Here is a 14,345-nt window from a genome sequence, read left to right as displayed (position 1 = left end):
GTACAATAATCGAAACATTATAGTGATGGAAAGCAAAAGCAATACACTAATACTACATACACCATCAAGCCTAAATTCGTCGGAAAGCAAGATAACATTTCACTAGCTACTAATCTCCTATCCTAATTTCTGACTTACACAGCCTCCTATCTAATACATCATCGGTGCATATAAATTAAATTTATTATTTCTAATATTTAATGTTATAAATTAAAATTGTTTCAATTGAAAAAAAGTTGCAAAAAAATATTGCACTTTTATACCACCTTGCACCTGCTCAAGAAGATACGGTAATCACACAAGATTTTCACACCAGGGAAAAGGTTTCACTGCTGACATCACCTGTATCTTTTGGGTGGATTTGGTGGGTCCCACTACCCCACCCCCCATTCTACTCACCCCAACTCCACCACCTTCCAAAATACCCTGACCCCACTTGCCCTTTTTTCTCTTATCTGTTTTTTTTTTGCCTTCAATATTTATACCATACTTTTTTCCCTTCAATATTTATTATACAAAGAACTCAAATCTTGAAGAATCATTTTCCTCATCAACCAATACAATATAAGTATCAAACCCCATATTTTCAAATTTTTAAAAAACATATATTTTCTACTTTTTTAATTTTTTTTATATTGGACTTTCCCATTACTTGCCTTGTAATTAAAAAAAAAAATCACCTTGGAAATTTGGAGAGATTTGGTCAGATCTTGCTTTGTGAGTTGGGGAGATTTTGTTTGCTATTTTACTTCTATACAAAGGCAAATACTTTCCTCTTTTTTCTTCAACAAACTCATCATTTTCTTTTTCAAGAACCCCATCAAAGAAAAAAAAAACCAACTTTTTCTTTTTTCTTCTTTTAAAGATCTGTTTATTTTTTCTTTCCCTCTCTGTGGAAAATTTGGAGCAATGGGAATGGCAGCTGCTGAGTCTCAGTTTCATGTTTTAGCTGTTGATGACAGTGTTATTGACAGGAAACTCATTGAGAGGCTATTAAAAACCTCTGCTTGTCAAGGTATTTTCTTGATTTTCGAGCTAGAATTTTGAGTTTCTAGTTTTGAAATTTTAGAAAATGCTGCTTATTGGTTTTTTGGTAATTTGATTGTACATAATAAGTGGTTTGAACCAAAATTATTGAGTTTTGTCAAACTCGTAGTCGATAACAATTATTTTACTGACTATACGACAAATTAACCTGAATTTTAAGGCCAAGGGCATTTAATTTATGCTGTTTTTTGTGTGTATTTGTTGATGCAGTTACAACAGTAGATTCTGGAAGTAAAGCTTTAGAATTTCTTGGTTTACAAGAACATGACAAGAATCAAACAAATCAGCCTTGTGTTTCTCTTGATAACCATCAGGTAATTAACTAATATCCTGTCCATTTTTCTCTGAGTTTCCATAAAAAGTTGAGCAGAAAAAATTTAACTTTTTTTCTGATACTTGGATTTGCAGGAAGCTGAAATCAATCTTATTATCACAGATTACTGTATGCCTGGGATGACAGGCTATGATTTGCTCAAGAAAATTAAGGTATTTTTTTCTTGCAAATTAGTTTAGAACATAATTTTACACATTATGTTGTTTGTGGCATTATAAAAATCTAATCTTTTAACCCCCAAGTGGTTCTTTATCAGAACCCAATTTTATCCATCAAATTTGGTTGTGTCATCATAAAAATTTAATCTTTTTGTGCTTCCAAAGAAGAAATATTTGATCTTTTTGTCTCTAAAGGGCTTTTCATAGTTACCCTGTTTGGGATCCTATTTTTAACTTTGTATCTAGAAGGTGAGCCTCGTTGTAACTTGTAAAGTTGCCTTTGTGTGATCAGGAGATCACGTGTTTGAGCTGTGTAAATAGTTTCGTTATAACTGATAAAGTTACCTTTGTGTGACCGGGAGATCACGTGTTTGAGAAATGCAGGGGCAAGACGTACAATAGATCCTATGCCCTTACCCTTTTATGTTTCTATTTGTATTTAGATCTAGCGTTTAATTCTTCGACCAGTTTTGGTTAATTTATAGATTTGCTATGTTCTCTGAAACAGGAATCTTCATCTCTGAGAAACATACCAGTGGTCATTATGTCATCTGAAAATGTTCCTTCTAGAATCAGTAGGTAAGAACAGAACAATCAAATTAATCTCTTTTTGTGTGTATACAAATGAAACAATTTTATCCGTGGCTGTTTTCGGCTCGAATTCGTGACCTATTTGAACTAATTCAATTGTGTATTGATTGATTTACAGATGCTTAGAAGAAGGGGCAGAAGAATTTTTCTTGAAGCCAGTGAGATTATCAGATGTTAATAAACTTAGACCTCATATGATGAAAACCAAATGTAAAAGCCCCAAACTAGAACAACCCGATGTTCCACCAGAAGTACCACAAACAGAATCAGACAACATAGTACAACAACAACAACAACAACAACAGAAATCACAAGCCAATAGTGACAACAACAAGAAGAGAAAGGCCATAGAAGAAAATCTATCACCTGACAGAACAAGACCAAGATTCAATAGCCTTACTGCGATCTAATCTAATGATGACGCATATATTATAAAGTTCACTTTTTTCCCTTCACAAATTTGCCAAAGTACCATTTTTAGGTTAATTCTTTTTTGTTTTTTTTGTTATATAATGTTTTCTTGTTGCTTACATAACTTGGATAATACAAATATGAAGTGACATGTAGAAGGTCTAATACACATTTCACATGGAAAAAATTTCAGCCAGTTTTGTTTAGGCTAATCTAAGGAGGGACTACATATCTTGTCTTGTAAATAGACAAATAGTATATAACATAGAAGTATTCTTTCTTTTTTTTTTCCTTTTTTCGCATTACGATATTTAACTTGGATTTTTTTACCTCCTTTCAACTTGTTAAAAGTGAAATTATGTCCCCTGTTGTCCCTTGACTAGTTCCATGGTGGAGGATGCGTTACACATGTTTTCCATGTAAGCAACACGTCATAGCCATGCTTTCCATGTAAGCAACATGTCATAGCCACATCATTGACACATCAATACCACGTCTTTTTTTTGCTTTTTGGGTGCCATGTCATCTATTGAAAAAATTTTATTATGTTTTCTATTGTTCTCCTTAATTCCACCACGGTCACCATTAGCAAATGGTGAGATGGAAGGGACTTTTTAAAAAAATAAAATATAAAGGCTTATATGCGCTGATAAAAAAGAAAACTGTTTTTTTTGCCACATCAATATTTTAAAAGGGGTGATAGTTTTACTTAAAATAGTTTAGGAGGGTTATAGGATTCCCACATGGGCAAAAGCAAACTACTTTAAAAGAGCATTCATGGATTTTATTTTTTTTGTGCGGGGTAAGGGGTGGGGTCTTTTTCCAAGTATTTTACGTTGAAAAAGAACTTTGAGATAATAATTTCTTACAAGAATTAGTACTTTGACAAATGGAACATTGACTATTAAAGTTTTTCTAAAGTGATTAGCTTCCTCCAAAACAACTTCTTTACAATAGGAAAGACTTTGGGTAACTTTTCAAGATGGCAATTGATGGGCTAAATAAGTATTGCTTTGCTTTGTATGGTTGAAAATAGTGGCCCTTTTTTGCCTTTTTATTAGTTAAAGCTCGAGTCAAAATAAAATTGAAAATATTTTTTGTTTTTTATTAATTAAAAAAGGTGACATTTTGAAAGTGTTTCTATCGTTCTAAAGCGGGCTATGTATCAAAATTAAAAGACACTTGTCATGACTATTAATGATTCATGCCCATCCTTGCTTATTTTGTCTAAAAAGTGCTTAGCTACCTCAAAATCCTCACTTCTTTAAAGAAGAAAGATTTGGATAAGTTTTTGCTTTGGATGGTTGAAAATAGTGGCCTCTTTTGCCTTTTTTTTTCTTTCTAAAGATGATTTGATGCTAGAGTCAAATAGAACTATTTTTTAAAATTTTTTTTATACAAATGAGGTGACATTTTGAAAGTGTGATCTAATCATAAAACGGGCTACTTATTTGAGTAAGAAGATGATAGCATCTATTATTTGGTGAACGATCTCTTCTAATCATGTTATTTTTAGACGTTTTACGATTTTGTAAATAGATAACTATTAAATCCACAAACCATCTAATATACGGGTTCATTAAAATTCTATCGTCTAAATGATAATTCTTTTTGTACTTCTGATAAAATAAAAAACTTTTCAAAATAAATAAATGTTAAAAAACTTGATTAAATAGGCTATTAATCACATCTTCGATCAATCTTTTGTTTAGTCGACCTTATTGCAAAATGCTATTATTGTTTGTTATGGGCCTAAATGACCTGGCTATGTCATAATCTTTGGGCTTGACGCTTTTCATGTCACTATGGGCTCAAAAATAAGTCCGGTATTTGCATCATGAGCTACAAAGTTTGGAAATTTAAAAAAGACAAAAAAAAAAAAAAAAGAGACTAGAAAAAACAATGGAAAAAATGTTTCATTCTTTTAAATTTAATTACGACATCATGTAGTCGGGTTGTTACTTAATATTTATTGATCAATATAAATATCGAGTGTGAATTTTCTTTTTAAAATGATCATGAAAAAGATAAAACTTTTGTATTTAAAATAATTTATGATATAATTGTTAGATGTTTGATATAATTTAGTGTTTTGCATGAAATGATAACCTGCTATGGTCGTAAACTAATTTGGTAAAAATGTTAATATCTCGTTTATATGTGTAGTTCGATCTATTATATTGTAATAAGTTACCCATTTTATTAAATTACAAACTAAAACTCATTGTAATTTTCTTTATATTGTTACCATATATAAGTAAATTGATTATGTAAATATTTTATGCGACTATTATCATAAATATGAAAAATTTGAGCATCAAACATAAAAGACTTGAAAAATTGGGGGAGGAGATGATAAAAAATCTTTTAAATTATAAAATCACTATTGAAAACAATTAACATCTTTATTAAGTTACAAACTAAACTTATTATAGAAATATATTTATATTGTTTACATATATAAGTGATCTAGTTATTCATTTTATGTGACTGTTATTATAAAAGTAAAATAACTAGGTTCAAATATTTAAAATATTTGAAAAGTTGGTGAGTTCAGAGTTGATAAGATTAAAATTATAATATCTCTATTAGAAAAAGTTAACATTTTTATTAAGTTCCAAACTAAATTTATTCCAAAATTTTTATTTATGTTGGTATCATATATAAGTAATTTAGTTACACATTTTATGTGATTGTTACCATAAACATACAAAATCTAAGTGCAAACATTAAAAGATTTGGTTAGTGAATTGATAAGAAAAAAATCTTAAATTATAAAAACACTATTGAAAAAAGTTAACATTTTTATAAGTTACAAACTAAACTTATTGTAGAAATTTATTTATGGTGTTATCATATATAAATAGTTTAATTACACATTTTATGTGATTATTATCATAAATGTAAAAAATCTACATTTAAATATTAAAAAATTTAAAAATTGGTGGGTTGATAAGAACAGATCTTAAAATTATAAAATTACTATTAAAATAATAATTTTTTTTATTAAGTTACAAACTAAACTTATTATAAAAACTTATTTATATTATTACCATAAATATGAAAAGTCTAAGTATCAAATATAAAAAAACTTGGAAGTTGGAAGAGTTGATAAAGAAAAATCTTTAAAATTGCTCAATAAATAATCTAGTTACACATTTTATGTGACTGTAATCGTAAACGCAAAAAATCCAAGTTAAAATATTAAAAAACTTGAAAAGTTGGTGAATTGATAGGATTAAAATTATAAAATCACTATTTGAAAAGAGTTAACATTTTATTAAGTTACAAACTAAACTTGCTGTAGAAATTTATTTATATTATTACCATATATAGGTAATCTAGTTACACATTTTATGTGACTGTTACTATAAACATAAACATCCAAATTCAAATATTAACAACTTGAAAAGTTAGCGAGTTGATAAGGAAAAAAAATTAAAGTATAAAATCTCTATACAGAAAAGTCAACATTTCTATTAAATTACAAACTAAAATTATTGTTGAAAATTATTTATATTGTTACCATATATAAATAATGTAGTTACATATTTTTATTTGACTGTTATAATAAACGTAAAAAATCTAAGTTTATATATTAAAAAACTTGGAAAGTTAGTGAGTTGATAAGATTTATATTATAAAATAACTATTAAAAAAATTTAACATCTTTTTTATTTATATTATTACCATATATAAATAATCTAGTTACACATTTTATATGATTGTTACCATAAACATAAGAAAAAACTAAATTCAAATATTAAAAATCTTTAAATTATAAAATCACTATTGAAAAATTTATCATTTTATTAAGTTACAAATTAAATTTATTATAAAAATTTATTTACATTATTACCATATAATAAATAATCTTATTATGCTTTACGCGACTGTTACCATAAATATAAAAAATCTTAGTATCAAATATTAATAACTTGGAAAGTTGGAGGAGTTGATAAGTAAAAATCTTAATTTTCTTTTATAAAAATCACTATTGAAAAAGAAAGGTAACTGTCGTAACTGATTCTATTTTGGATAAAGGGTCAATTCATAATTTAACTAAAGTATAGGGACCTTAGAGACAATAATATCGAATATATATATAAACTGAAAAAGTGTCATTATATAAATTTGTTTGTCCTTCGGTGATCTGTTCGAACAACTTTGCGGAGAAAAGGAGAAAAACGAGGAAGCGGTGAATAGAAATCAGGCGGCACCGGCACCGGCGACGATCGGTGAGTTTCCGATTAGGTTTCTCCGGCGATATCTCTTAATCGTTGATGATTTGTAACAGAGGTAAAGTTTCGTTAAGGTTTGATTTCGTTGAATGGTTGCCCTTGATATCGTGAATGAACTTATTTGTAAACGCAGAGAAGTCGTAATCGCTAGAAAAATTGAGTTTTTTGTAATGTTGGAGTGATATAGGTTTAAATTTAGCTACATGCATAGTGAATGATTCGTATAGCTGAATTCGACTTGTTTGAGATTTGGATTGAGTCGTTGTTGTGTACATGTTTGATAAGGGTAAGAAAAAAATGAATTTTGTTGTTTATTCTCCTTTTTTTTTGTTTATATGTTGGAAACATATTCTCTACGTCATAAGGCAGGAGTCAGGGGTAAGATCTGTGTACATTTCAATTTCAACCTCCCTTGATGTATCTCATTGGGATGTGGGCATCTTATAGGATCATAGAGTTGTGGTGGTTATGATTAAATGTGTCTTTTTTTGTTTGTTTTTCCAATGGCATCCGTGTTCGGGTGAGCTTGCGTGCACCTCGACTAATTTCATGAAGCATGTGTGAGACCTCTCACCAGTACAAGTATCATGACTTGGTAACTTTGTTCACTGAGGCTTGGACATATGAAAAGAAATCACCTAGGAGTCATTTGGTATGAGGTATAAGGTATAATAATCCTTGGATTATTTGTCCTACTCTTTATACCAATGGTATAAGTTATCCCATATACATGTTGGGATAACTTATTCCGGGATAATTAATCCCGAGATAACTTGTTCCCAACCAAATGACCCCTTAGTATTTTTGGCTTCGCTTAGAGTTGCATGATTAAGTGCCTCTTTTATGCTATAAATACCTTGTGATACGATGAGGAAATACTTTTCATTGACAAAGTGATATCGGTGTAGATGATGTTATAGTTCCTTTAAAATGAACTAATACAACAACAACAATATACCCAGAGTAATCCTATAAGTGGTATTTGGGTAATGTAGGATGTATTTGACATTGGAGGAATGATTTTATGAGGTAAATAGTTAGTGTTTGTTGCTTCCTGGGTCTGATGAAGCTTTATGCGACTTGGCAACAGGTCCTATTCTAAAGGGAACAGTTTAGGCTCGTGAAATCTCTTTTTCTTCTGTACTTTTGCATATTGCGTCCTTGTATACCTCTTAAGTGTTACATGTCAATTATCCATTATAAAAAAAAAGTGTTACATGTTAATTATGACCAAGTTTAATCCTTTTTCTTTAATAAGTCAAAAGTCATTTGGATGTTAACGTTTACGACAAGATGGCATTTAAAAGCTTTACAGATGACATAAGTGAACTAGGTTGGAGTTTAAAAAGGTTTATCTAACTACATATGCACAAAGGAATCTTCTCTTTTCACCAGAAGAACATAATGCTCTTGCCTCTCCACATTGATCTTTCAATGCCTTCATATGTATCTCTATTCCTTTCTCTGCAATACATCCAATATAAACATAGTGGGGTTGTCTTCCATGCCTCTTTTTCCCTAACATCCATCTTTCTCACCCTGCAAGTTTTCCATAGTTCTCCCATGGGTTTATGTAGAACTCCTCAACAAGAAGTAAAGAAAGTTCTATACACCACCACATAACTATATATGGTGAATTCATATGCGATGCTCCTCATCAGAAAACTAACTCGTACACATTGCCTTAGGCGTAGTTTATATTCTACAAGACTACAACTGGTCTTGCAGGAATGGAATAGATTAAGTAGCTTGGGATCAAGAGAATGTCATAGTAAATTGCACAATTTTGCATCTGCTTTTATCAACGTTGTTTGATTGGAGGTTGTAATATCTCATATTTGTTGATCAGATGGTCATCATAACCTTGAATGGTGAACCTCAAATGTGCTGGAAACGCTGAAGACACGTGATTACATCTACCATGCAATATAACAGCAGTAATTGTAGGAGAGGAGATTGTGGAGGAAAAGTACTCTTCCACAATTTGATTTTGCTGCTACTTCTCCTTTTCTGTCGCTTCTCTCTCTCTTTTGTAGAACATAGAAAAAATTGAAGTTTCAGAGAAGGAACTCAAAACCCTATCTCTGGCACCATGCAGAAAAGGGGAGAAAAGACATTCGGGCAATATTTCAACTTCATTGTTACGTCAAGCTATTGGGAGTTTAAACAGTGGTGTACAACATCCTAAAATAGGAGGAATTCAAAGAGTACATAATTACAAGCAAAGAATCTTCTTAATTGATCCTAACTGATAATGAATCTCCCTAATTGAGATTACAGTATTTTCACAATATTCTTAACACATAGGGTTACATGCATTTAGATATTTCTCCTTAACTCTACAACCTGCAGTTTGCTGTGGTTTTGCTTGATACCATATTGTTGGGTCTTTCGTATGTGTATTACTAGCTTATTGTTCACTATTTATTTTTTTCCGGTGCTTTGTTAATTACACCCTAATTATCTAGAAGTTACCTTATCTGATCAGGTGATATCAATTGTTAAATATATTTGTTTGCAAGAGCTGAATTTTTTTTTTACCTGGCCTTGTCAACAGAAATTTCATCAAGTTTCTGCTGAGATTTTGAACATTGGAAGATTGAAAAATGTCTGGTGGGCAGATTAGGAAAATTTCACGTGAAGATATACAATTGGTAAGCATTGCGCTACAATCATAACATTCGCTTTCCTGTTTCTCGGTTTGAATCATTTAATAAGCCCTGAATTAAATGGAAAGAGATAGAGCATGCACATTTTTCTTTGAGCATATTGAGCAAATGTTTGATTGTTGCTGAGTACATAAGGTTAATAAAGAACAATATGAGGGGATTTCATGTTGTATGAGGTCCTAACAAAGGGGTAAAAAAAGTCAAATAATTGTTGAATTCAGACTTCCTACCATATTTTGTGCCCTTCCAGGCACATGATTTCTAATAGACAACTCTCAATATTTTCTTTAAGCAAGGAGATCCTGCTCCTCTTCTTTCCATCTACTTTTCTCTAAATTAATACTCCTTTTGTCCCAATTTATGTGGGACTTTTCGTTTTTCTAGAGTTGATTTGCCAATCTTTGAAGCTAAATTGGATTAGATCAACCCATTATTTTAAAATTAGGTTTGGATATTCAAAAACTATACAAAAAATACTAGAGTTGCATTTGTTCTCATGTCAATACGATTTTAAAAAAATATTTTAAAACGCTCGTCAAAATTAACATAATTTCAATCTAGAAAAGTGAAAAGTGCCACATAAATTGGGACTAAGGGAGTAGATCTTAACCTCGTCATGTGCATGGTTATAATATCAGTAGTTGCAACTACAAGGTGTTCTCTGTCAGTTTCTTATTTTGTGGACTATCAGTTGATATATGAGTTACAGATCAAAAGTGAGGAAAAAGGAACTAAAAAGTTCGCTTTCCTGTTTGAAGGGTTATTGTAGATTATTATAGAGGAGAATACTGCAATATTCTTTTAGACCTATCTGCTATTTCACATGTCTAAATTCTACACAAACTTATCATAGAGAAAAACATCGTGATCTTCTGATTGACCTTCTCAAGGAAATGGGCTTCTTGGGGCAAATATAGTAGTTTTGTATCCTGGGTGTTGATGTAGTTGATTACTTGTGGATCTGTTGTAGGTTTCCATCTCCATGTTTTCTGTTACTCAGTCAGGACTATCAGATATAGTTGCTGCTGTTCTAGTTCTATTGGGTTTATTCGGTTATTTATCGCCCCGAAAAAGGTTTTCATGGCAATAATTAGAACTTCTAATTTTTGTTGGTGAGACACCTTCTGGCATCTTTAAGTTCATTCTTCCTAATAATGACCTGGAGTTCAAATTTAGTTTGATAATTCTAAAATTTCTTGCATTGCACAAGCTTTTCTCTCTTAAAAATGAGCTTCTTTGATTTCAGGTGCAAAATCTCATAGAAAGATGTCTACAGCTTTACATGAACCAGAAGGAAGCTGTTGGTACCCTCTTACAGCAGGCTAAGATTGATCCTAGTTTCACTGAACTTGGTGGGTCCTCTCTCTTTCTATTTTGTCCTTATATTTTGTTAATATTATGCTTTTGACTTTTTCAGAGGAATATTTATCTGTACTCTCATATTTCTTAAAAAATACTTAATTTGGAAGACAATGAACGTGAGGAAATAAAATAGAAATACGACATGTTATGAGAATTGTTATGATGGAGTTAATTTCTTATATGGTCATCCAAGTAATGGAAATAACCCAACAAAAATCACTTTTTTTTAATGACAAAAGTCTTTCAACTATTACTTTATTCTTACAAAATCATCCTGGCCTTTTGAGCTACTAAACTCACCTAATTTGTTTTGTTGGCATCATAAATTTCATTTTAATGACAAACCCCATTAATTGAACCCACCAAGACCCAAAATCTTACCAAAATAAATAGTCTTAATCATACTGTGTTTAGATAAAGATACAATATCTTAATAATCATATGTATATTTATATATTCTGATGTCTTATTCGTATTAAAAACAAATACGGTCTAAGACTCCTTATTCTTTCCAATAAAAGAATAAGGCGGCCACTAAAAATCCAACCTCGCCTTGTAACCTTCTCAAATACTATCACCAAATAATTATATTATACACTACATATAAATAAAGATTAATTAGTAATATGTGAACCATACGATTTATTAATTTAAGGGAAAACCTAACAAATGACTTGTGCCTTTTACATCAGTTGATGTTGGCGCTAAACAAACAAAAAATAAAAACAGAGAAAATAAAACTAGCCTCCTTTCTGTCATATTTTATACTTCAGGTATGTCAGGCAATCAGTAGCCAAATGATTATCCACACAAATGTAGAAGATTGAGTTTTATGATTAAATGGAAAAGTATTGTAGTGATCTTCTGATGTTAGTGGAATACTGGAATTAAATACGAAAGAATTTTTTTGTTGGGTCAGATTTTGGGTCTTGGGTAGGTTCACTTACGGGTTTGTCATTAAAATGGGATTTAAGATGCCAACTAAGCAAAATAGGCGAGTCTAATAGAAGCTTAAAAGGCTAGGATAATCTTATTGGAGATAAAATAATAGTTGAATTAATTTTTTTTCATAAAAAAACAAAAGTGACTTTGTTAGGTTAGTTCATTACTTGGATGACCATATAAGGAATATGATGATATGATGAACAGGAAGAAGCTGTTATTAATGTTCTTTTCTCTTTATGCTCTGTACTGCTTTCCTTGTCAATCACCATGTTTTCTTTACTGCCGTATTTCCATTTCATAACTACTTTGATTTGCTGAACTTGTGACGAGGGGTCTTTCTGAAATAACCTCTCTACCTCCATGAGGTAAGGGGAAGGTTTGTGTACCCTCTCCAAACCCCACTTGTGGGATCACACTGGGTATGTTGTTGTATGATGAACAGGAAGAAAATTATTCGAAGATCATTTTCTCTTTCAATGGATTATGGAAGGCATTCCTCCCCCTCTTTTATTTCAGAATAGTATTAGTTATCTATCAGAAATAAAATATTTAAGCTTAGTTCTAATGGAGATGAAAAATGTATGAAATTATTTATATTATTTGTTTCAAAATGTGCTTGGACCGTCTTATCTCAAGTAGTTGATGGTTGTGATCTATGTGCTTCATGTGTCTATGGGAAGTTAATTTGACATCTTGATCTCTTTTCCAGTGTGGCAAAAGCTTGAAGAAGAAAACCATGAGTTTTTCAGGGCTTATTATGTGAGGTTAATTGTGAAAAATCAAATTATGAGATTCAATGACATGCTTGAGAGACAGGTTAAGTCAATGCATATGTATGCAACTGGATCTATTCCCATGTCTAATGGATCTCAGATACAACCAGGTAAGACATGAATATCATAGATTCCCCATTGATCTTCTTGGAAATAATTATTAGCCTATCATCAAGTACACCCCTTTGATTAAGGATTGTAATGCAAGCCGTCTACAGATGAGGAAGCTTATTTGATCTAGATTGTTGATCTCTTCTAAAGTTTAAAAGACAATCTAGTGAGAGTTCAATATGGTGCTTCGTTCAAAACATCATGTTTACTTCTCTTGTTTCCAGAAGACGAACTCCAGTTTAGTATTAGCTGAAAAAAGCGCCAATTTTCCTAATTTCTCTTCCTGGTTATATTTCCTCAAGCTGTTGTAGCAGAATCTTAGGATGAATACATGGTATAACTTCTGAAAAATAAATAAAAATAGTAACTTTAAAGTTGTCTAGCAAGCAGTCATGGATAAACGAACAATCCACTCATGTTTTCCTTTTAGCTTGTTTGCTTTAGTTTTTAGATGCATGTCAGACGTGAGATAACCATGGAATTTATATTATTATTTTGTTTCCCTTTTTTATTTCGTTTAGATTCAGGGTGAAGGAGTGTACATTGCAACTCTGAAAATAAGCACATCTTATGCATTTGTATACCTGATATATTGCTTTAAGTTTTGTACGATTTCATCCTATTAAATACTGATAGGAAAAGTGAGTATGTACTATCACATATTGACAGTGGCACAGAACTCAACCTTTCAAGCAACAGAGCATGCTGGGCCTAATATGAAGCTTGGCAACATGCACCAGACTATTAATGGCAATTTACCTCATCTTTACACAAATGGTGTGTCGTCAGTCCAATCATATGCACAAGCTGCTATGGATGTTTCTGTTCATGCAAGAAGCATTGATGCATCACCAAACATGCTATTGCCTCAGAATGCAAACCTGGGAATGATGCTAGGACCAAATGAGGGGATGATCAAGTCAGCTGGTTATTCAGGAAAATATGGTGGTGAGGGCATTCTCCTGCAGGCTAGTCCTGGAATTGGGAATCCATCTCTTCCAAATTTCAGCAATGTTGAGCCAAGTGTACAACCAGTGAATGAGGATCCCTGGGGTGCTGATACTTCTTCCTTTGGTTTCTTGGGAAAGATTCCTCGAAACTTCAGTTTATCAGACTTAACAGCTGATTTTCCTGACAGTTCTGGTTGTGCTCCCTTCTCTTCTGGAGTAATATCTTGATCAATTTCACATTCTTATATGTTTTTACTTTCTGTTCTATACAGACATTCTAGAGGGCTACTCTGGATCAGCCTTTCTTGCAACAGATACTAACGACTTTTTGGATCCTCAGGGTAAGGGAGAACAAGAACATCAAGGTTAGTCTGTGTACCATCTGACATTGAGTTCTTTAGCTTAGCATAGACCAATACTAATATCCGTCCCTATCTGGCAGCCATTAACGGGTTGGATACTATATCAGAAGACGTGAGTTTTGAAGATCTTGCCAGTGATTGAATGACTATTCAGATTATCATCTTGCAGAGTTAACCCGTCTATATAATCTTATCAGGTTTAGGAGTATAGTTTGTTTCAAGTATTCTAGTTCAATGTCCATAGCAAAGCAAGTTGTGCTTTAGACTATTTGCTGTTTGCTCTTTCTGTTAAATTGATTTGGTTTTACCTTTGTATTGACTTCAATGTTTGCTGGTCCAGTTGCTTGTGAATAGAATTGTGAAGTTAAAAGTGTTTTCGTTTCTTTTGGAA

General features: G+C 31.6%; 2 protein-coding genes across 3 annotated transcripts; both read left to right on the top strand.

Moving 5' to 3' along the window:
* Positions 1-546: 546 nt before the first annotated feature.
* LOC129876366 (two-component response regulator ARR9) lies at positions 547-2,826 on the top strand. Its single transcript, XM_055951780.1, has 5 exons — positions 547-1,015; positions 1,258-1,361; positions 1,456-1,533; positions 2,048-2,118; positions 2,249-2,826. The coding sequence occupies exons 1-5, from the start codon at positions 910-912 to the stop codon at positions 2,538-2,540; spliced, it is 651 nt and encodes a 216-aa protein (XP_055807755.1). The 5' UTR covers positions 547-909; the 3' UTR covers positions 2,541-2,826.
* A 3,869-nt stretch (positions 2,827-6,695) lies between these two features.
* LOC129876613 (uncharacterized) lies at positions 6,696-14,345 on the top strand. 2 transcript variants are annotated; one of them, XM_055952090.1, is made up of 7 exons: positions 6,696-6,779; positions 9,340-9,436; positions 10,698-10,803; positions 12,468-12,641; positions 13,312-13,785; positions 13,865-13,957; positions 14,035-14,345. In XM_055952090.1, exons 2-7 carry the CDS (start codon positions 9,389-9,391, stop codon positions 14,094-14,096), a joined length of 957 nt encoding a protein of 318 aa, XP_055808065.1. In that variant the 5' UTR covers positions 6,696-6,779; positions 9,340-9,388; the 3' UTR covers positions 14,097-14,345. The 2 variants fall into 2 exon arrangements, with proteins under 2 accessions (XP_055808065.1, XP_055808066.1); XM_055952091.1 differs by having other exon boundaries at positions 6,696-6,840.

This window comes from Solanum dulcamara, chromosome 12 (assembly GCF_947179165.1).
Source record: "Solanum dulcamara chromosome 12, daSolDulc1.2, whole genome shotgun sequence".
NCBI classification, from domain to species: Eukaryota; Viridiplantae; Streptophyta; class Magnoliopsida; order Solanales; family Solanaceae; genus Solanum; species Solanum dulcamara.
This window is presented reverse-complemented; position numbering and strand designations above follow the sequence as displayed.

Coding starts and splice junctions, on each gene's coding strand:
- LOC129876613 (XM_055952090.1), top strand. CDS start 9,389: ATGTCTGGTGGGCAGATTAGGAAAATTTCACGTGAAGATATACAATTG. Junction 9,437..10,697: donor CACGTGAAGATATACAATTG/GTAAGCATTGCG, acceptor CTTTGATTTCAG/GTGCAAAATCTCATAGAAAG. Junction 12,642..13,311: donor TGGATCTCAGATACAACCAG/GTAAGACATGAA, acceptor ACATATTGACAG/TGGCACAGAACTCAACCTTT.
- LOC129876366 (XM_055951780.1), top strand. CDS start 910: ATGGGAATGGCAGCTGCTGAGTCTCAGTTTCATGTTTTAGCTGTTGAT. Junction 1,362..1,455: donor TTTCTCTTGATAACCATCAG/GTAATTAACTAA, acceptor TTGGATTTGCAG/GAAGCTGAAATCAATCTTAT. Junction 1,534..2,047: donor ATTTGCTCAAGAAAATTAAG/GTATTTTTTTCT, acceptor TCTCTGAAACAG/GAATCTTCATCTCTGAGAAA.